Source organism: Piliocolobus tephrosceles, chromosome 5, assembly GCF_002776525.5.
Source record: "Piliocolobus tephrosceles isolate RC106 chromosome 5, ASM277652v3, whole genome shotgun sequence".
Lineage (NCBI taxonomy): Eukaryota > Metazoa > Chordata > Mammalia > Primates > Cercopithecidae > Piliocolobus > Piliocolobus tephrosceles.
Window position 1 is genome coordinate 116,317,079 of NC_045438.1, and position 22,709 is coordinate 116,339,787.

The window sequence follows — 22,709 nt, forward strand, 5'->3', positions numbered from 1 at the left end:
TGTCAAAGATTTCTTTAAAAACAAAACCAAACAAAAAGCACACACATCACCATCATTCACTTCTACCACCTTTTGGGAAAAGTCGAGGGAACAGCATAGCTTCAAACTAGTTTCTTAAACTTTCAATCACTAGAATATTCTGCAGACACGGCATGTATTTCTAGGATCAATTTCACAGTTAGTTTCTACTTCAGTATCATAATCGGTTTTGACTATTATAAGCTGCTGTCAGTCGGAATCTGAAGATTCTCCTCAATCATCTCCGACAGCTAGCGAGTGAGCAGAGTACCTCAATGATGACGGCTTTTTCCAGCCTTCCCTGTGGTAACAACCTCTTTGCCACCATTAGGATTCAAGGGATTTTTTTTCTTCTTCTTTAAATTGGGTTTTAAGTACGTCAAAGAATTTTATCTAGATTTCCTATTCAGTTCAACTGGTAGAGCTTTTTTCTTCCCTTAATTGAATTACTTATCACTGAAAGTTTAACAACCTCCTTGAAAGTCAGTTGGGAAAGGTAACCGATGGAACAGAACCACATGAACTCTGCTGTTATGAGCTGAGGACCCTACACTTTCATTTAAAGAAAGGGTTTGAAATATGACACCACTGCACAGAGCCAACAGGATAGGAACTGTAGATTTTTAGAGCTCTAAGGGGTCGAGCATTTAGTTCAATTCCTCCTTAAGGACGAGAAACTGAGTCAGAGGGAAAAGAAATGACCTTCCAAAGAGCATCAGGTGGGTGGAAGAATTGGGCTGGGATTCACGTTTCCTGATGTTCAGTTTGGGCCCTAAAAGTGCCTTGGACATTAAAAGTTATAACTATGCCTAAAAATAAAGTGGTAATTTGAAACAAAATTGGTTTTGTTTCAGAATTGTTACTCTTTAAGAGAGAAAAAATATCTACTCCTGAGGAAGTAGAATGTTGGTTTAAATAAACCCTCCTTCTCAAATCTTTTCATTAATAACTGAACATTTAAATGTCAAAGATGATTTGAGTATTCAGAGGAAAAACTAACATGAAAGAAACAGGTTTGAACCAAAATGTCTTTTATTTGAATACTGAATACATTCTTTTAGGACGTAAGAGTGTGCTAAGAATAAAAGTTTTTAAAGAAAAAAATAGCACTGGCAGCAATACAATTAAAATGGAAAAAGTATAATTTCTAATAATTTCAAATATAACATAAATGACAAATAGATACATTAGCATTCTGTGAACTCCACTTAAGAACTGCTTTATGTGACAAGTTGTAATTTAAGCTTACCTGAAACATGAGTATTCGGAATTTTCAAAAAATGCCAAATATATAGAAAATAGACATAGCAAATGGAAGAGCGTATCATGATTCATTAGACACTTTTAATGAAAACAGCGCTTGACAATTAGAAAACAGTTAAAACTTTTGCTTTAGAAAAAAACTACCTCAAACTAATGTTCATATTAGAGGTGACAGTGCTATTTGTGTTTCTAGCATTCTATATTGAAGTTTATCTTTTAAATACAAAAAAATATGCTCTGCCCATTACAGCAGGATGACATGAACTTAGTTTTCTGTTCCTCCAGATGCTTAGAGCAGCAACAAGACAAGTCTCAGGATCATCATGAGGCTGGATTTAAGATAAAACAAAGACAAAGGGAGAGTCACTTTTTTCTGGCATAAGACAGAAAGGGCCATGCACTCGCCTACCCATTGGTGTTACTAATCTCGGCTTGGGGACTCTCCCAGTTCAACCCCTTGGAGGATTAAAACATCCCAGACATAACTGAATTAGCCACTTTAAAATATTCGCTAAATGAATAAGGAAAAATCAGAACCTGCTGTCCTGAAAACCTTGGATGAGGGTTTATAAGAGAAAGGTTTGGGAAGAAACAAACTTTCAAAAGCTAGTAAAATAAAGCAACTTGAAAAAATAATCCAGGACCAACTTGGGGGAGTTACTAGTTACTAATTTAATCTCAGCTACTTTCTATTAACTGAGGCCTTCTTCTGGATGCATAAACCCTACTTTTTTTTTTTTTTTTTTTTTTTTTTCTGATGGAGTCTCACTGTGTCACCCAGGCTGGAGTGTACTGACGCAATCTTAGTTCACTGAAACCTCCACCTCCTGAGCTCAAGCAATTCTGCCTCAGCCTCCCAAGTAGCTGGGATTACAGGTGCCTGCCACCACACTCGGCTAATTTTTGTAGAGATGGGGTTGTGCCATGTTGGCTAGGCTGGTCTTGAGGTCCTGACCTTGAGCTCCTGACCTTAAGTGATCCGTCTGCCTCAGCCTCCCAAACTGCTGGGATTACGGGCGTGAGCCACCACACCCAGCCCGTAAACACTACTTCTGATTCTTCCCACCGCCAAGTATCACTTTTAGAACAGGGCTATAACTGGAAAGCTGTATTTTGTAATTACACTCCTCCTCCCCTCCCTGAAAATTCTAGTCACACTAGAATTCTAGTGTGACTAGAGTAGAAAAAGTAGTAGTGTGACTAAAGTAGAAAGAGGAACATTAAAATTATTCATCACGCTACCACCCACAGAAAAACACTACTAACAAGTTTGAAGTATTTCCTTCCTGTTTTTTTATACACAAACATTTTTTAAATCACACTATATTTGGTTGTTTTTTATCCTGTTTTTATACCTTACTTATGTCACTAAGATTTTCCAATGCCACCAAATCATTTTTGAAAATATAAAAATGTAATGCTCACTCAATATTCCATTAAATGGACAAAACATTTATTCAAACATCTCCTTACTGGTGAACTGTTAGGTTGTTCCTAATTTTTCAGTCTATCGTGTTTTCATTGGAAATAAAGTTACAATGAACATCAGTCTTTGTGCATATCTCACTGCTTTGGAATAAATTCCAAAAAGTGAAAATGTCTATCAAAGGAAATAAACATGTTTATAGCTTTCAACATATAAAGCCAACTTTCCGGAGAAATTTTTAAAATGTTATCTCTAAATTTTTATTTGGTAATATGCTTAATCTCATGGATAGAACTACTGGATCAAATTCAGAGAAACTTGAGGCTCTCTGTTTATCTTTTAAAAAATATTAAAACTTCTCTCTTAAAAACTCTTAAAAATATTAAATTTCTCTCCCTTAAAAACTTGAAATAACTGTATCACATTGTCACTCTGTCAAACTTTCTAAAAGGGACTGAGTATTAGATTTAAATGAACACATTTACTGTCGCAGATGGGTGAATCTTGAGGAAAAATGAGGCTGAGTTTAGCTCTTTCTTCTGAAAAAGGCTTGTGACTCAATACTACAGCAGCATTACGCATAACCAGTAAGAATGTTCATGGGTACATCAATATCAAAGACCCACTGAATCCATGCTATCTTAAGGTTTTTACTGTCATGCTTACTGTAACAAAAAGGACTTTGATCTTTCGAATTAAAATTGACGTTTCCCAAAAATTCAGCACTTCAAAACAACAGCAGAGGAAAGTATTGATCAAAATAGCTTTACTTACCTCAAACCTGCAACCAGACCAGCAGGCATTATTTTCTTGGACCTCTTAAATCTCACACCCATTATGGTAGCCAGGAAGAAAGCTGTAACTGAAAACCAAACTAATTCATAAACCAGAGTTTCAAACATGTTATCCATGCTTGTGGGAAAACAGTGGGTACCATTTAAAGCTTTCTAACATTACAACTATTATGCATAGGTACTGAGTTGTCATTGTCTTGAAAAGATAAAGTGCTCTATTAAAACACTTCATGGGCTGGTGGCTCAAGCCTATAATCCCAGCACTTTGGGAGGCAGAGGTGGGCGGATCACTGGATGTTGGGAGTTCGAGGACAGCCTGACCAACGTGGAGAAACCTCGTCTCTACTAAAACTACAAAAAAATTTAGCAGGGCGTGGTGGCACATGCCTGTAATCCCAGCTACTTGGGAGGCTGAGGCAGGAGAATCGCTCGAACCAGGGAGGTGGAGGCTGCAGTGAACTGAGATTGTGCCATTGCACTCTAGACTGGGGAACAAGAATGAAACTCTGTCTCAAAACAACAAAAAACAAACAAACAAAAACACTTCATAATCTACCTCATCAAAAAGGTTTCTGGGTAAACAAACATGTTAAAATCAATTCCTGAAATATCTTCAAAAGAGAAAGACTTTTTCTTTTTCTTCTTTTTTTTTTTTTTTTTGTTGTTGTTGTTGTTGTTGTTGAGACAGAGTCTTGCTCTGTCACCCAGGCTGGAATAGTGGCATGATCCCAGCTCACAGCAACCTCCGCCTTCCGGGTTCACGCAATTCTCCTGCCTCAGCCTCCCGAGTAGCTGAGATTACAGCTACGCACAAACACATCTAGTTAATTTTTGTATTTTTAGTAGAGACAGGGTCTTGCTGTGTTGGCCAGGCTGGTCTTGAACTCCTGGTCTCAAGTGATCCACTGGCCTTGGCCTCCCAAAGTGCTGAGATTACAGGCATGAGCCACCACGCCCAGCTAAGAAAGTCTTTTTCTAACCTAAATTTCTATTCAAAGAACACTCCTTGAAGGCTAGCACTGAGCTTTATTCAACTTCCCTCAGAAACACTAAGTAATACACTTGGACCCACAGGACACACTCAATAATGTTCAGTTAACTGAACATAAAGAAAATAGTTAATGTATCTTTTACAAGTAAGATCTGATTAATAAAAAAAATACTTAAAAGAAGGCTGACTGGTTTTGTTTTGTAGCATTCCATTTTGGAGAATTTGATGTCTAAGCAATAGTATTTTATTCAGAAGCATCATGTCAGCCTTTTTAGAGCTGTACCTATGAAGGGAGAGGTAGTTTTATGTAAGAGATTAGGACATCAATGCCACAGTTTAAAAACAGCTTTCAAAGAAAAACTGTTTATTGATATAAAAAATGAAATGACTGACAATAAGTACTTGTGAACTATTTAAATGCACATCAATAAAAATCCTAGTATCACTATATCTGGCTGATACATCTAACATAACCTCATTACTAAAAATATCCCTACCCCTTCATAAAAATGACTAAAGAAAAAAAAAACCCATATCTCTCTCTCCTTCAAATATAGAACAATTTTGTCTTCATTTATATTTTTTTCCATAACAAGACCAAGGCACTTTGAATAATATATCAACTAGAGAAAATGTCCTTGGCAGAGTTTTCTAAACCTTCACTGTATCTCTCTTTCAAGTGAGATGAAAGTCAAGTGTCCTGGTGACTTTAAACACACAGGTTTCCATTTTTTCTGTGGCTATTCTCCCATTAAGCTTAACAAGGGAAGAAGCTAAAAAAGTATCTGCCTTGCTTTTTTAGGTTAAGTCTTAAGGCAGTGCAGAATCTAAAAGCTGTTTGTGTATTAAATGAAATAATGCAAGGCTGTCTCTTTTTTAGTTATTCTCACAGCAATGTGAAAACTATGTTAAATATGCATTTAGGAGAGTTAGCAGAAAATCTGAAAATTATTCCTCGCTTTTCCTAATTCAATTTTTCAGGTAACAGGTTTTTATAGAAATATTCTTCTGAGTTGGAAGGCCTGGTAGCAGTAACATCATTTTTTATCAGGTCTTTCTAGAAAGGAGTAAGTGTTGTATTCAGCCTCAACACATGCATATGGCCATTTGCCATTTGACTAAATATGTTCTAGTATATCTAGCATAGGGTATCAAAAAGATCACCTCCAATATTTGAGTCTCTGTAACCAGGAAAAAATGTCTTACTTACACAGTGATACTTTTACATCTCGTTTGTCATTGGAGACACGGTAAGCTCCATAGCCAGCCAAACATCCAACAAAAAGACCAGCAATCAAAGATAGAACACCACCTGGGAGGGGAAAAAAAATATGGGCTCACAAAGAGAATCCCAAAATGAAAGGAATTCATTCCATTACTTCTAGTATGATACGGGCACCTTCAAATGTATTCCTACTTGGGCACAGTAACTGGACAAAGCCAAATTAAGAATAGGCCTCTTCATGGATACTTTCTAGGAGATGACCGTTTCCTGCTGAACCCAAATGCAAGGCAGAGGAGCCCTGTGGGCTTAGCAGTGCAGGCGGTTAGATGTCACTTGGGGGAATAAGAAAACCTGCCTTGTGCTAGTGGCTTGGACATTGATTGCATGATGTTGGGCAATTATTTCACCTCCTAAGCCCTTCTTTTTTAATTTTTTCTATTCTCCTTGCCTCCTTTTTACAATGAGGTTGTGATGATAAAAACTAAGATGCAAAGGTATTTTTAGTTTATAGAGGTAAAGACGGAAGTGCTATACAAACCAAGTAATGGTTCCATCCTGAATAATTAACAAACCTTCAAGCCTCAAGATGTCAGGACTCAAGGACTAATGGAGGCCCTACCAAGAAAGAGGAAGAACCAGAGCACTGACCCCCGCTACCCAGTCCCTATCCCATGCACTCACCCCACCAGTACACTCCCAGCCCCCAACCCATACACCCGCCCCAGAGCACTGTGACAAACACCAAGCACTTTCTGTGCACTGGACAGTGGGTTACATGCCAGTGACACTATAAATAAGACACACACAATCCTTGCTTCATGGAACTCACCCTATTTAGAATCTATTGGGTTAAAATCCCTTGGGGGGGTAGGGTCAAAGTATCTCTATTTTTAAAATATCCATTGGAAATTCAAATGTGCAGCCAGGGTTAAGAACCACTGCAGCACATACATGCGTACACACCCAACACACACACAACACATAAACACAACACACAAAAAACACACACCCAACACACACAACACACAACACACACATCCCACACACACCACACACCACACACACAACACACACGTACCACACACACACAAACACACAACACACACACACACACACACACACCAGAGCAGCATCCTGAATGAGAAGACAAACACGTTAGGTTCTAGTCCTAATTCCTTCACTTGCTGGCTAAAGGACTCTGGCTAAGTCACTTAGCCTCTCTGAGTTTTAGCAGCTGTAAAACAGGGTTCGTCATCCATGCCATATATACATATAATGGCTTAGAATGTTACAGTTGGAGATAATGTTAAATTATACATTGTTTCCTCCAAAAGCTATTCTTCAAACACAGTAAGATGATCTTTTAAAAACACACATCTGGACAGGTCACTCTCCTAATTAAAAACCCTTAGTGCTTCCCAAAACTCTTAGGAAAAAAATCCAGTTTGCTATTTTATGGGAACCCTGGCCTTCTTTCAGTTCTCCGAATATACCAAACTCTATTCCTCATGGCTTTTAGACATACTGGTCCTTGTGCAGACTGTTTGTCTCTGCACTTCACTTGGCCAAGTGCAGCTCACCTTCGGATGTCTGCTTAAGTGTTGACTTCTCTGACCCACCATTCTGAACGAGGGCCCCCATCATAGTCTTCCACTATTCCTGATCATACGTTTATATGCTGTTCATGGATTGAATGTCAGTCTGCCCTTACTCACTTGTGAGCGCCATTCTTTTTGCTCATTGCTGTTTCCCCAGGGTGAGACACAGGGCCAGGTACATAGGAGCACTTGATAAATACTGATTTAATGCATCCCTGTTATGGGTCATATTCAAGCAGAAGATACCAGATAAGGATATTGTTAAAGAGATTAAAACATTTCCTGAAATGCACAACTAGGTGACCATTAAGGTGTCTTCCCACCTAGAGATTCTATGATGCTCTTTTCTGTATACCCTGAAGATTTCTTAACTGTGCTCCCCACCACCACCATCATACACACTTAAGTATGTGGAGAAAGTGGCAGTGTCTACACTTCAGTCTTGATGAGATCAGACAGCAAACAGCAGGGGCAGGCTCACCAGCAGCAAGAACCAGGAAGGTTCTTGAGAAATTTCATCTTGCCTGAGGAAGGTGGCAGGACTGTGAGCTGATTTACAAGAAAGCCACACTATTGGAAGGAAGCAAAGATCCTGGGAACAAGCTCAGTACCCCACAGTGGGGGCTACAAGAAAAGCAGCTGTAAACTCTTTCCTTCCCACTTCCTGGGAGGCCTGATCTGGGTGGGGCAGTCGTGGAAGAGGCGTTTTAAAAGGAGTTGAAAGATGCCTCTGGGAGCTTCCCTGCAGGTGCTCTTGTGGTCCTCAGAATAGCAGCCTGCCCAGCAAGCACACCTGAGCCTCTCTGGAGGGATGGCTGTGTCAGTGCCCTTCCCTTCAACTGGAGTAGGAAGGTGTAAGGTCTGGTTCAGCCCTAGCGTGGGAGAAGGCAGGAATGCCATCTGGCCCTCTTTCGCTCTGGGCACTCAGTGTTACCTGGCCTAAGAAGAGCCTCCATATCATCCACCTCTCTGGAGACCTACCTGGGAGGAGGGGTGAGCCCAGGCAAGCACAGTGGTCAGCATCCTGTGTCCCGCCACTGGCTCCCCTCTCTCCCCACTGTATCCCCACCAAAATACAAATCTATCAGCTTCTCCCTTTAACCCAACTTGTGTCTCACAGCTGGTCTAGTTTAGGATTTAGATACATCCATGTCCTCCCACCAAACACCATTTCAACATCACATCTTTCACCCACCCAAGATTATTCTCGATAACTATCCTGTAGAAGGGTCTCTTGACCCAGCTACATAGGACTCATACCTAAGGAAGCTGTAAGTCAAAGGAGAGTTAATTCACCTTACAGACACATTCTAAGACATTTGGGCCACTGGCAGCTTAGAACGTAATACAAAACTAGAGTACAAAACTAGAAAAAGGTATTATGCCTCATTGGTTCACAGACCTCCCACTGGCAGGGCAGTAGCAGCAGGAAAAAAAAAAAAAAAGAATATTAACTTTATTCTATGCCAGGCACCATGTGAAATGTGTACCATGCATCATCTTATTTAATCCTAACAGATTAATTTACAGGTGAGGAACTGAGGCCCAGACATTGAAACACCTCACCTGAGTATCAGTGTTAGTGGTAGTGTCAAGACTAGAATGCAGGAATGCATGATCCTGTGGCCCATGCTTTTAACTCACATTATACTACAAAGTGAGCTTCCTTGTGAACCCATAATACCCTTGGGGGCTTCCAGGATCACTTAGTGGGGGGCTCTTGCAGAAGGCCAAGGAACCATATTGTGCAGGTGGACAACAGCAAGCCCTTGAAATCAGAGACCTCACAGCTAATGTAATTTCATTTGTTCCCACCAGCTGGTAAACACTGAAGAGACTTGAGTTACAATAAAATGATTCCTTCCATTCCAACACACACACACACTCACTTTCTCTCTCTCTCTCTTTCTGCTCCGCCCACTGTCTTTCCACCTCTCATAAAGACAGGCAAAAATGCCCAGATGTTCTTTTCTATTCTGTAATAGAAGTTATTTAGACATTGTCTTTGACAATGAATTTTTTTTTTCAAAAACAACCTTATCAGCATTTTAAACTGAGTCCTCTTTAAAGTAGATCATGTAACATCAACCTCTGAGTAGTTGGTTTATAGGTCTTACTTTGGTGCCACCATCTTTTTCTCCTTCAAATACATATCTCTAATACATACATTAAGACAGAAACAATGAACAAAAATCCAAGGTGAATTATAGGTTTTAAGGAATCATAGATGGTGGTCATTTCTACCCTGCCAGCCCCCCAGCTATAAGAGCTATACTGTGCTTCTGGTCTTTGACTTCTAGCAGCCTTTAATGAAGGAAGCTAACTGGTAACCATGGAGACCTGGCTTTTTCACTCAAATTCAAGTCAACCACTGCCACAAATACAATATCCTTTGAAATAAAAAGCTTCATTTAAAAAATTTCATTAAAATGTAAGAGATGGTTTGTCAGAAAGACGATTAAAGGTTGTACATATATATATATATATATATGAAACATAACTAGGAGACATCATGACTATAAATGATTCTAAAATAAAAGTAAGATAAAAAATCTTGACCTTTCCTTTTTCTCCATAAAAACCCTTTAATTGATTACCTCAGTTTTTTTCCCCCTCTTTTGGACAAAGGTGAAAAGACAACTTTGGATATGATAATTGAATATTTAACAATGTTTTCATTGCAACACACAGGATCAATAGAACTCAGTTTTTTGGTACCACGATTATGTAAAGCAAAAAAAAAAAAAAAAAAATCCTCATTTAATAATAAGCAATGGTCCTGAGGGAAATTAAATCAATTAACTATGCAACTGATAATGAAGTGAAGTGAGAGTTTTGTGGTGGAAAAGAAGCCCAAAACCCCCAGGTTGGAACACTGTTATGCCCAACCCCACGAAGCCTCTTCCTTTCATGAATCCCTTCCATAATATGCTGGTCTTCAGCCACCTCTAAGGCATCTTTAGCTTCTCATCCTACTTACAGACCCTCAGATGACCTAGCACAACCTCCAAACCCCCCACTAATTCCCTTTCATGAAAATTTGGGTTAGGCTTACCTCTCCGCTTATATCCAAAAATGCTTCCAAATGTCACGAGGGCTGCATAACCAAAACCGATCAGGTCCATTGGCAAGGTTGCAATTCTAAAGCAAGGGGGAAAGGACAGATTATACAAAATAAAAAGTTTTGGGTATGGAATGTATCCAAAAATGATATGCTTATATGGTTTGGCTGTGTGTCCCCACCCAAATCCCATGTTGAATTGTGATCCTGAGTGTTGGAGGTAGGGCCTGGTGGGAGGTGATTGGATCATGGGGGTGGTTTCTAATGGTTTAGCATCATCCCCCTAGTGCTGTTCATGATAAAGTTCTCACAAGATCTGGATGTTTGAAAGTGTGTAGCACTTCCCCCTTCATGCTCTCTCCCACTCCTGACGCCATGTGAAGATATGCTTGCTTCCCCTTTGCCTTCCACCATGGCTATAAGTTTCCTGAGGCGTCCCCAGCCACACCTCCTGTACAGCCTGGTTGAGTTGATTAAACCTCTTTCCTTCATGAATTACCGAGTCTGAGTGAATTACCGAGCAGTGTGAGAATGACTAATACAAAGGCATTCCACAGAATTACAGAAATTAATTTCTCTAATTGTTATGCCCAGACCGTTTGCTCCCCAAAGAAGACCACCAGAGTCCAGAGTCAAAGCCAAGCGGCAAGGATCTTTATTGCAAGTTCGAACTTGGTCCCTCCGTTCCATAACATACAAGAGGGCCTCGAACAATGCGTGCGCTCGCTTTTTATAGCCCGATGAAAACAGGATATGTAAGGTTACAGAGAAACAAGGGAATTCTTTAGGTTACAGCATTACAATTGGTTAACATATTAAGTTATACATTTAGCAGTTATCTATTGGTTCCCGTGCTTTCAGTACAAACGGTACTCTTCAGGTGGTGTTTGTACTGGGCCCTGGAAGTTTGGAATGTTTACACTGGGCCCTGGAAGTTTGGAATGTTTACACTGGGCCCTGGAAGTTTGGAATGTATGGAGGAAGCTGAGAAGTGTGTCTGGCTCCTTTCATAATCTACTAAAGAAAGGGAAGTTCAGTCAGGCATGGTGCTCATGCCTGTAATCCTAGTATTTTGGAAGACCAAGGCAGGCATTTGGCTTGAGCCCAGGAGTTTGAGACCAACCTGAGCAACATGGCAAAACCCCATCTCTAGTAAAAATACAAAAAATTAGCGGGGTGTAATGGCATGCACCTGTGGTCCTAGCTACTCAGGATGCTGAGTTGGGAGGACTGCTTGGACCCAGGAGGTTGAGTTTGCAATAAGCCGTGATTGTGCCACTGCACTACAGCCTGGGTGACAGAGTGAGATCCTGTCTCAAGGGAAAAAAGAGGTTCAAACTTCACCTCTCCCAACCCTCTGCTATCCCCTTCATCCTCATCACTGTTAAGCACACTCCGGGGGATATCTCAAGCTGATTCTCCTCTGCCTGTCTTCAATATCTGCCATACTCTCAGCTGTTTAATTCTTTCTACTTCCCCAAATAAAACTTCTGCTCTGGTCAGCCAGGTCTCTTCACTGAACTGGGACACTATAATCTTCACTTTTCACTTTCCTGCCTGAAATGTCCTCCCTCCCTGTCCACCTCCAAAAGCCCGACTGTCCCCTGTACCCCACCTCCCTTTGAATCTTCTCCCCTGACTTCTACCCTTATTAACTACCTCCTAACTTCCTTAACTCTAGCCTGTACTATCAAAGTGATCTGGAGCAAATGGCTTCTTCCTCCTCTAAATTCCTTAACTTCCACAACTCCATCTTATAATTCTTTTATGTTTGTAGATATTAGTCCTCTCATTCTTTACAGATGGATGTCTTCTTAGAGATTGAATAATTCAGTTTAAACAATGGCTTTGTCATTAGTTTCCTTGCAAGACAGCTCTTCTGTGGTAGCAGAGACATCCACACTTAATCAATGGCAAATCACTAGAGAATACAATATAGCCCCAGCATGAAGTTAAATGGATGACAATGACATCCTACTGTGCATCACAGCAGCAGCTGAAACATACCCAGTAGTGAGAAGTCCCACTGAAACCCTGCCCACAATTCTCTCAGATGCAGTAGATAGCGTGCCAGCCACAGGCTAGAGATGTGGCTACCGGGCCTCGGACCATGCCCCTCCCTCACTCTGAACTCTCCCTGCAAGTTAGGAGAATAGATGAAAAGAGTTCTGGAGTTCCATACAGCTTTTTAAGGTCTAAGATTCCTAGTGGTGCCTTTATTTCTGAGCTTTCTCACATCTCTCTATTTCCTTCACAGGGAAGGTAATTATCTTTGTAAATATAAGGAATGGTACATGAGATTCCTTGCATATTTTTACAATTTTCTCATTGCTTATCATTTAGGTTAATGGGCCTTTTATCTCCCACAGCAATTGGTAACAAATTAATGTAGAAAACAGAAAAAGGGGCCAGACGAGGTGGCTCACGCCTGTTATCCCAGCACTTTGGAAGGCAGAGGCTGGTGGATCACTTGAGGTCAGGAGTTCAAGACCAGTGTAGTCAACATGGTGAAACTCCGTCTCTACTAAATATACAAAAAATTAGCCGGGCATGGCATGATGGTGCATGTCTGTAATCCCAGCTACTCAGGAGGCTGAGACAGGAAAATCCCTTGAACCTGGGAGACAGAGGTTGCAGTGAGCTGAGATTGTGCCACTGCACTCCAGCCTGGGAGTCTCAAAAAAAAAAAAAAAAAAGAAGAAGAAGAAGAAGAAGAAGAAAAAAAAAAAAGAAGAGTTTTGAGCTGATCTCAGAGTCATCAACTAGAACTTACTATGAAGAAGGGTATGGGGGAGGGAATCTGAGGCACAGGAGATGACAGCACCAAAAAGGAGGCAACAGTGAAAAATGCTCAGCATCTACAGGAAGGAGAACTAAAACAGGAGAGCTCATCTGTGCCTGAGAAGTGGTACAGTAGGACGTAACATGTAGGGAGAAGCTGGGTCCAAAAACCTTTTGCTGACTGAATGATGGCTAAACAAATAATAATAATAGGGAGGTTATAATGTTTTTGATCAATTACTATGTGCTAGGTGCCATTCTAAGGCATTCTAGGTGCCTTACATGTATCAACTCATATAATCATGACCACACCCTGTGGTATGTACTATCACGATTATCCTCATTTTCCAGATGAGGAAACTGAAGCACAGAGAATGCAAGCAATGCCCGAAGGTTATACAGCAAAACAAAGATTTCTGACTCGGGGAAGTCTCAGTCCTAACCTCTATGCAACATCACCTCTGGTAACTGAGTTAGCTGCTGAATATGTAAACCAAACATATGCTTCAGAGTTTTTAATTCTGGATCAATCACATGCTCTTCACAGCTTCAAGTTGTGACCACGGGGCACTGTGTTCCATCTGGTAACTTACAGTGTTCAGCCCCATGAACTTCTCATGTTTGGTCCTACTTACTACTTTCTAAAGGAGCTAAACATATGCTCTAAAGTATGCTTATCTTTAAACCTGATACCGCCACTTACTAGCTGTGGTAACTCAATAACTCAGTTTCTCCATATTTAAAATAGGGATAACAAAAATATCTACCTTATAGGATTGTTCTGAGAATTAAATGAGTTAATACTGTCAAGCACTTAGAACAGTGCCTTGCACATACTGAGCACTCAACAAATATTAGCTGCTCCAATAATAATGATTCTTCTTCTCATTCACCCTTACATCTATTTTGAGCTTGACGTGTGTAGGGCTATTACTATTTCAGCACACTGAGAAAACTGAGGTAGGGTGAATTTATGATCTACTTAATGAATCATACCATAGTATCATAACATATATTTGTACTCAATTCAACTTAACAGCTATTTATTGAGCATTGTCTTTGTGCAAGGCAGCAGGAAGCAATGGTAAGTGCTTAGATATGGCCTTGGTCCAGTACAACACAGCTGTAGGAGGCAGATGTGTGAATGAGCCCTAAGAGGAGAGGTGTGGGTACCATAACAAGGAGTGGCACCCAGCAAGGACTAGGAGCCTAAGGAAGGATGCCCAGATAACACAGGGTTCCAGCTGGGACCTTGGAGAGATGTTGTGCCAAACCCCTATTAACCTCAATAAGGAAGGCAACAGGTTCAAGAGGCCAAAAGAGACCCAGAGCCAGCAAGTGAGACATGGGGTTTCATTAGGGGCTTACATACAGAGGAGGGAGTCCAGCAGCGGTGAGCTGGGCAGGAAAACAACTGCTTGCAAACATCATGCAATTTACGTAGCATTTTCACTTAACACCCTCCCCTCAATGACCTCCTCCTGGCAACCTTGATTTAACTCAAAATTCAAGGCCTCAATTCCCCATATGGCCCCTGTTCTACGGGACAGGTGGGGCAGGGGCTCAGATGTTCTTCATAGACAAGCAACAAATCTCTGGGTTGGGCAGGCCTGGGTTCCCTAGTTCAGAAAACACATTCAGGTTCATCTGCCACACAGGGTCATTCTAAGGGTATGCTTCAATTATTGCTGTCAGGTGCATTTACCCTACAGGGGAGCATAAGTCAAGTGAAGAGGGTGGCAGGGAAGGGTGTTCCTGGCAGAAGGGAGCGCATGTGCAAGGCCCTAATGGCACAAGAAAGCATGTTCTCAAAATGAAAAGTGCAAGGGGCTTGTGAAAAGAGAGGGAGCTGGTGAGAAAGACAGGGCTGTACACCCACATAAGCCCCGTAAAGGGAGTCTGGTTCTGCCCTAAGGGCAGAGAAGGATCACTGAAGGGAGCCTCACAATCAGATTTAAATTCCAGCAAGCACTTCCCAGTTGCAGTAGTGAAGATGGGTTGTGAAGTGAGGCAGGGAGATACATCGGGAAGCTGCTGCAGTAAAGTAAGCAAGAGCTTAGTTGATAAGGGTAGGCTTATCTAGAGAAATGGCAATGAGAATGGAGAGAAGGTGGACAGATTTCAGAGGTTCAGGAGGTAGAATCAGCAGAATTGAATTTGAGGAGGGAAGGGAAAGTCAGGGGTGAATCAGAGATGACTCACCCCTAGGTATCTGGCTTAGACCATTAGGAGAAGCAGGGAGTCAGGGAGCCTCATGCTATTCTGAGACAGAGAACATGGGAACAGCAGAGGGAGGTGGTTAGGAATGATGGGACGTGTTTGGAGTGTATTCAGTCTGAGATGCCCAACACACAGGAAAACACCATTACATACAGATCTGAGGCTTATGAGAGCACTTTCATTATCAGGTGTAACTTCTAGACCTAATTGTCTCCTAAAGCCAAGTAGCTGTTGTGAAAGATTAATTCCACTCCATCCTGAGCCCCCCAGCTCTTCCTGCGATCTTCTCTTGAGGATCCATACTCTTTTACTTGGTTGGGATTCTCTCGCCTCTCAGCCAGTCGAGCTCCTTAAGGGCAAACCCAGGGCGCACAAGGCAGGTACTTAAAATACTTGTTAAATGAATAAATGAGTGAGTGAACCAAAGGAACAGCTTCTGCCTGAAGACATTCTGTAACTGACCTACCCAATACAGCTTTATTGCCAGGAAACAGGCAGCTCCTTAATCTCCTTAGTGAAGTGACTGTTGTTCTAAGGAGGCAAAATAAATCTACTCCCAATGCTTGTAAGAAGATTCTGTTCTCAGAATATTCAGACAAAAGAATCACCTTTTCCATGACGGAGCCATGTGGCCAGGCCAGAAGGACACATTAAAGCCAGAGGCTGTGTTAACATGAAAGGGATAAGGCGGGAGAGGATGTGCACAGCACATCACACGCTCTCATCACAAATGCGACGCTCAAGCCTTGGAAGGGCTAGAAAGCATCCTGGATGCAATGCAGCAAAACGATTTACTATACCAGGTACAAAACAAGGCCGACCGCCCCAAATCCTCCAAAATTTGGAGAACTAAGAGATTTTCAGTCAACTATTATATAAAAAGCATTTTCACACGCTAAAGATGTAACAATTACCTACCCGTGAGCTCTTGGAGGGCACAAAAGGCACATTTTCGAGTGGGGTCTGGGTAATGCTGGGGAAGTTAAAATCCTACCAAGCATTTTGCAATGGTCCACGAGCCCACCCCACCACCCCAGCTCCAGGAAGGTAGGAGGCAGGACAGGTGGGATATTTAGGGATACCAGAAGGCAGAAACTCGGGAAATTCCCAGGAGGAGGAGGAGAAAAATGATACCGGGGAGGTAAGACCGATGCCCTGCAAAATCTCCTCAAGGTCCTCTGCATCATCGTTTGCTATACAGGCTTGGCGCGGGGGAGGGGATGCCCAGTAAGCAACGCCCCTTATATTTATGCGGTTTTGTAAGAAAATTCAGAGCAGGAAGGTCTCCATTGCGGGATGCACAGCTCACCTGCAGCCCCGAGCCCTCACTGCAGCTGAAAAGACAGAAGTCTGGGGCTAGCTGCTGCCACGCGCGGTACCTGGAATCCGGAAGCAGTCTCCGCGCCAGCGCTGTCCCACCAGGCGCCCAGCCGTCTCGCGCGGAGCAGAGGCCGCTCCCTCCCGGAGACGCCCTCTCTGCCGCGCGCATGCGCTCTGTCCCTTCTAGCCTTGCAGGGCTCTGCCCTGTCCATTACCTCCGGCTGAATCGGGTCGGCGTGTAGGTTAGGCAGCAGCCAGGGGGCCCTGCGCTGCGACATCCGGGCGGTAGCCGGACCTGTTGCTCCGTCTATCCTACCTTTGGCCCTGTCCTGGAGCCAGGGCTGGGGTTTCCTGCCTCCCGCCTGACGGAGCGGGACTGGCAGGAAGCGTATCTGGATGTAGCCAAGATTACAGAAGGCGAAGATTTTTAAGTTAACTCCATTCATCATTCAAGGGACATTTCCAGAACCTCTAAAAGGCAACCCGAGGTCTCCTACACACCCTCCAGCAGATTGTCCCCATTGTCAGTGGAGGGAGCTAAGGTTCAGTGAGGTCCAGTGACTTAGTTGTCCCAGGTCAGAATCCAAGTTTGCCTGGTTTCAAAGCCCAAGCACCCTTCATTACACTATGGGATCATCTAGATGTGGTTGGGAGATCAGGATCCTAGTTTTAAACTTCCTGCCCAGGATTTGCGGGGCTTAGATATCTACAGGGAAAGGTATAAATTCCAGAGTTGGAAAGCATTTAAAATCTTGCCTAATCCAAGGCGATCTGCTCAATTCCAGGAATGAACCTTAAATTGACTTTTTTTTTTTTTTTTTTTTTTTTGATACAGGATCTCAGTTGATCGCCCAGGCAGGAGTGCCGTGGCGCCATCCCAGTTCACTGCAACCTCTGCCTCCCGCCTCCTGGGTTCAAGTGATTCTCCAGCCTCAACCTCCCAAGTAGCTGGGATTACAGGTGTGTGTCACCTCACCCAGCTAATTCTTTATTTTGTTTGTAGAGTCGGGGTTTACTATGTTGCCCAGGATGGTCTCGAACTCCTGAGCTCAAAGCAATCCTCCAGCCTCTGCCTCCCAAAGTGCTGGGATTACAGTTTAAATTGACTTTAAATTATGCCTCTCTGTAGCAACTTATCATCTTATTCTTCTGCCTTCTTGATTGAATACAGAACTCCAACCCTCTTCCTTATGTAACAGCCCTTCAGAGATTTGAAGAAGGCTGTCATAGTGAAGTAGCTCTAAAGGTTCTGTGTCACTGAGAATTACAGCAGAATTCCTCAGAATAAAAAAGGAAACTCAAAAATTAAATCTTGTGAAGTTTGTTTGCTACATCTATTCTTTGTGCGTAAAAGTGCTTCAGGGAAGTAATATAACTACATCTAAGTTATGAAAGTCTAAGTTGGTCCTGGGGAATTAAAAGAATTCCTGAAGAGTCACAGAAGAGTTGATGGCAAAGCACTGGAATGTGGCATGGAGAAAGTGACAGCCTGAAATTTGGTTCTGAGTTCTCTCAGCACTCTTTTCCATCCCCTTCTATGTCCATCCTTACCCCAGCCTCCTCCCCTTCTCTCCTCACACTCTCAGAACACTTACCCTATTTGGAATAAAACTAAAACCCTCTTGGAATACTTCAGTATCTTCATCTGATGTGACCTGGGTAAATAACTCCCCTCTGGACCTCAGTGCCTGGATTTAAGATATGGCCAAGACTAGATGCTCTGAGATCCCTTCCACCCTGCCACTAACACACTCGAAGCTGGAAACAGCCTCATGATATTTCTACTCAAGGCATATCACCTAAACCTAAAGAAAAACTTTGTATATTATGGGAATTGCATACCCTTGAATATGTGGGAACAGGATGGTTCTTACACAAAGGGATCACTGCCCTCTCAACTCATAGGCACTAACTGTTGCCTTCTCCAGCTGATGGAAAGGCTGCAGCCCAGGTAAGGATGCAGGAAAGCCTATTCCCCTCAACCATTTTGTAAAGCTTTCTATGCATGATCCGCAGCAGAGACTTTTAACTTTCAATGTGTCACCAACCCCTTTGGCAGTCTGGAGAAATGCACAAAATACAATACACAGGATTGCAAAGGAAGCCAATTTTATTGAAATGCAAATTTCAATTTTATTGAAATGCAATTTTGTTGAAATCAAATTGTTAAACATTTAAATCTGTCATATAATAGATGTGTTTCTTTATTAACATATTAAAGATTACAAGACCTAGGGGGTGGATCTAATTATTACCATAATTTCAAAGTGGTGCTGTACATAAATATTTTAAGATATCTGTAACATGGATATCTGTGATTCCTAGTGACGACAGAGACACAGGTACTAATACTGCTGTGGTTTGTTGCCTATTTTCCTGACGGAAAGAAATGAAAACTTCTTTTCTCCATCAAAGTTTTCAGATTTCCTGATTTCTATCCTTTGGCCCCTTTAGATTCACAGATTCCAATTTAAGAACTCCCAGTCTATAGTAATGCAAGTTTTCATAAGTTGTACATAGGTGGAATCAGAGAAAGGGAAAGAAGGCGAAGAGCCTCACTGACTGGCTGCTAAGGCAGGGCCTCACGGGATGGTTATACCCTGTAGATCTTGAGCCTGCTCCTCATTTTCAAATGTTCAGCAACTCAATTTGTCTCAGTTCTTCCAGGGGCACCCTGGCTTTTGAGAGACAGATTCATAAAAATCAAAGTCACAAGGGACTTACTGATTTTTTAAGGCCCACTTCAGATTCCGGATTTTTTTCTCCTTTCAGATCCCAAACAATGTCAAAGGACATTATTCTTGTCCTTTGAAAATATGATCTTATGGCAGGCCAACATTTTAGCATCTTTTCTATGGCTCGCTGCCATGACAGCCATCTTGTAGGCACGCATCTAAAGAGGTTATCACCTTCCATTTCTAAAGAGGTTATCACCTTCCATTTCTGTGAAGTCAAAAATCTCCTTAAGTGCTTCAGCACTTTTTGAGGAAATTGAAAAGTAACCAAAAGCTTTCATTATGAAAGTCTCAATATCACATTTAAGCAACTCACATCCCTTTTTAGTAGTGCTGTATATAACATGTACAAGGCATTGAATGAATACGATCTTTTCATTTTCTTTGGTAAGAAGTTTATGGACTGAATAGAATTTGCCAAAATTTACTTCTGTACTGTCTGACAAATATGCAGATAGATGAGCTAAGTCTAGTTTGTATTTAGACAAATATCAACAATATTTTATGATTTCAGCAGTTTCATTAAAATCCTTGTAGAAATGAAGATGATTTGAAACTCCTGTTTTCAAGTCAAAGTACCTAACAGCTGGAGGAAACATATTTTTGCTGCCATGATTCAGCATATTACTTAAAACTGATGTACTATAGAAACCAGGATTGTTGGTGAGATATGACAGAAATTCACTTTACACTGTAAGGGACCAACACATCTGTTATCAAAATTTCCCCTCTTCTTTGTCCAGAGGGTATTTTAGCTGCAATTCTTGAATCAGGAAACAAAACTTTACTCAATTTCATAGAGCAATCAAGGGGACGCTATGACAATGCATGCTTGTTTGCCTGGTATGCCCATGCTAATTCAGCAGTTGCTATTTTTAACTGAACATTGGTGTCTTTTGGGAAACAAAAGTATTTTCGATTGGTTTAAAAGCATTCACCCGTCCCATCTTACTTGTGAGATTTGCTCTCCATATGTGCTTGCACATCCCCTTCTCCACCATGTCCAATCTCAAATATTTTTCTGCATATTATGCAGTATGCTCTGTTTGGTTATTTACCTTCCTAGTTCAGTAGTATGTGTCCTTCCATTCATCATCAAAATTACATAGTTGTTTAGCCTTCTTCTTCAGTAATGGGGTCATGGTTGCATTAACATTATAATCATTCTCATCTGACCTCTTAGAAAACATGGTCACAATATTCACAATGTTAAAAAATTAAACTAGCACTATCTAGTTACAAAGCACACCAGTTAATCCATAGGCAAAGTCGAAGATGAACTGTTAATATTCTTTATATACACTTAAGCCACATCACTTTGAATGATGCAACCATGGATGGATGACCATTCTGAACTACAAATCATGGTTGCCAATATCAGTGGTCAAGTGGGTGACAACTACTAAAGATGATGGATAACCTGTGCCATATCCATTTGATACTAAAGACAATGTTGCTTTCAGACCCTCTAAAACTTATGAGTTTTGTACATTTCCTCCAACCTTCCCCACTTGTTGCTAAAACCAGGATTATTTACATTCCAGGAAGGGTCTCCCAGGATGCAAAGCTCTCAGTGCTAAAATTGGGATGGTTGGTTACCCTATTGGGTTGCCATTAACCAAAGGGCTACCTCTCCAAAGGTAGGAGGGGAGGTGCATAGATGCAGAGACTCCTCACCTTGCTTCCACTGATAGTGTTAAATTTCTCCACAATATTTCTCACAGATTCCTCTTCTTTGGGGTGTGATGAAAATAAGACATTGTCTTTTGTTAGACTTCAGATCCACTGAAAGGTCAATGGCCTCCATCTGGAAACACAGGCAAAGCTCAGGGTCAATGCCTTCCCCTGGCTCAGGCCCTAAAGGGAACTCAGAAAAGGCAGCCCTCCAAAGGCAAGAAAGGAGGAGAAAGCAGCTCCACTGACAACTCCACCAGCGAAGGAAGAAAGAAAAAAGCATCCACTGGTGGCTGCTGGAGAACATAAAACATATCCCGGGGAGAAACTCACCTCCCCAAACTCACCAAAGTACTCCCTTACCTTCTCCTCAGTGGCTTTGGGAGTTCAAATGCCCTGCAAAGATTTTCTTCACAGAATATTTCTTCATGACAGTGGCTTTTTGGGGGTCCATGCTATGGCCACCCAGCCTGTGCTCCTGATCTAGGATCTGTTCCAACAGAAGCGTAGGTGGATCAAATCCAGATTTGCCAAGGACTAAGGGGTTTGGGGACATTCAGGGCTAAAATCAGAAGTAAGGAGTTTCCTAGGAAGCAGGACTGTCAGTGCTGAAACCACAACTAAGGGATTTCCCAGGATGAGGGACTTTTAGCATTAAAACTGGGGACGGTGCAGTTTTCCAAGATGTAAGACTTTCGGTGCTAAAACCTGGACAATTTCTTCTGAGAAGGGGGTTAGGTAGACTCTGGTTCTAATTCTCTTTGGCATTTCTTAATAGCATTACCCGAGGGAGGTTCTTTCTTTCTGAGCCACAAGATTCCACCACAGGTGGAATACACAAAATACAGATGCACAAAATATTTTAAGCCCTCCAAACACACCACTCTCTACCCAAGCCTGACTTCCCAATTTCCTCCAAAATGGAAATCCACCTGGTTTACCTCAACACATATAAAACGGTCCTCACTCCGTCAGAACCTTTGTCCATGCTCTGACTTTTCTTCCTGGCCTGACAGTCCCAATCTAAGACTTGCTTCCTCCAGACGTAAAGCTGGGCTACTGGGGTTGAAATCCTTGTTGTTCCACGCTCTATTCACTATGTGGTCTCTTCAAGTTGCTTAATCCTCTCTGCATGTTAGTTTTTCCCTCTGTAAAATGGCACTGAAACGCCTATCTCAGGCATCTTTGAATGTTTTTCTAATTCTCATATGTGAAGCATTTAGCGCAGGGGCCCAAACAGGCACAGAAACAGATACTGAATGCCTACTCTCCTCTTCTTGGATCACTCCAACCCATATATTTAATACTTTTCACTTCTCACTTAATCCGTACAGGAACAAGTTCCGAAATTCTGCTTCCCCCAGTGCACTTGGCCACATGCAGCTCAGACAAAATGATCATGATCCAGGAATGCCTTCTCTTAGAAATGCAATCCCGCACACACAGACCTTTGATGGAATACACAGCTTACCTTCTGTACGCAGGCTGCACCTTTCAAGATAGCAAACGTCAACCCTCTTGGTCTTCCAGTGCTGGGATTCATTTTGGGGAGATGGTCAACGACCTCTTCAAATGTGGTAAAATAAAATATGTGGTAAAAAAA

At 41.9% G+C, this 22,709-nt stretch overlaps 1 protein-coding gene across 3 annotated transcripts; it reads right to left on the reverse strand.

The window, feature by feature from the left end:
- Positions 1-1,032: 1,032 nt before the first annotated feature.
- Positions 1,033-16,855, reverse strand: TMEM14A (transmembrane protein 14A). 3 transcript variants are annotated; one of them, XM_023213010.2, is made up of 5 exons: positions 16,687-16,855; positions 10,371-10,456; positions 5,703-5,804; positions 3,482-3,569; positions 1,033-1,610 (listed from the first exon to the last, which is right to left on the reverse strand). In XM_023213010.2, the coding sequence occupies exons 2-5, from the start codon at positions 10,438-10,440 to the stop codon at positions 1,571-1,573; spliced, it is 300 nt and encodes a 99-aa protein (XP_023068778.2). In that variant the 5' UTR covers positions 10,441-10,456; positions 16,687-16,855; the 3' UTR covers positions 1,033-1,570. The 3 variants fall into 3 exon arrangements, with proteins under 3 accessions (XP_023068778.2, XP_023068779.2, XP_023068780.2); XM_023213011.2 differs by having other exon boundaries at positions 16,757-16,844; XM_023213012.2 differs by having other exon boundaries at positions 10,371-10,458; positions 16,740-16,820.
- Positions 16,856-22,709: the final 5,854 nt, after the last annotated feature.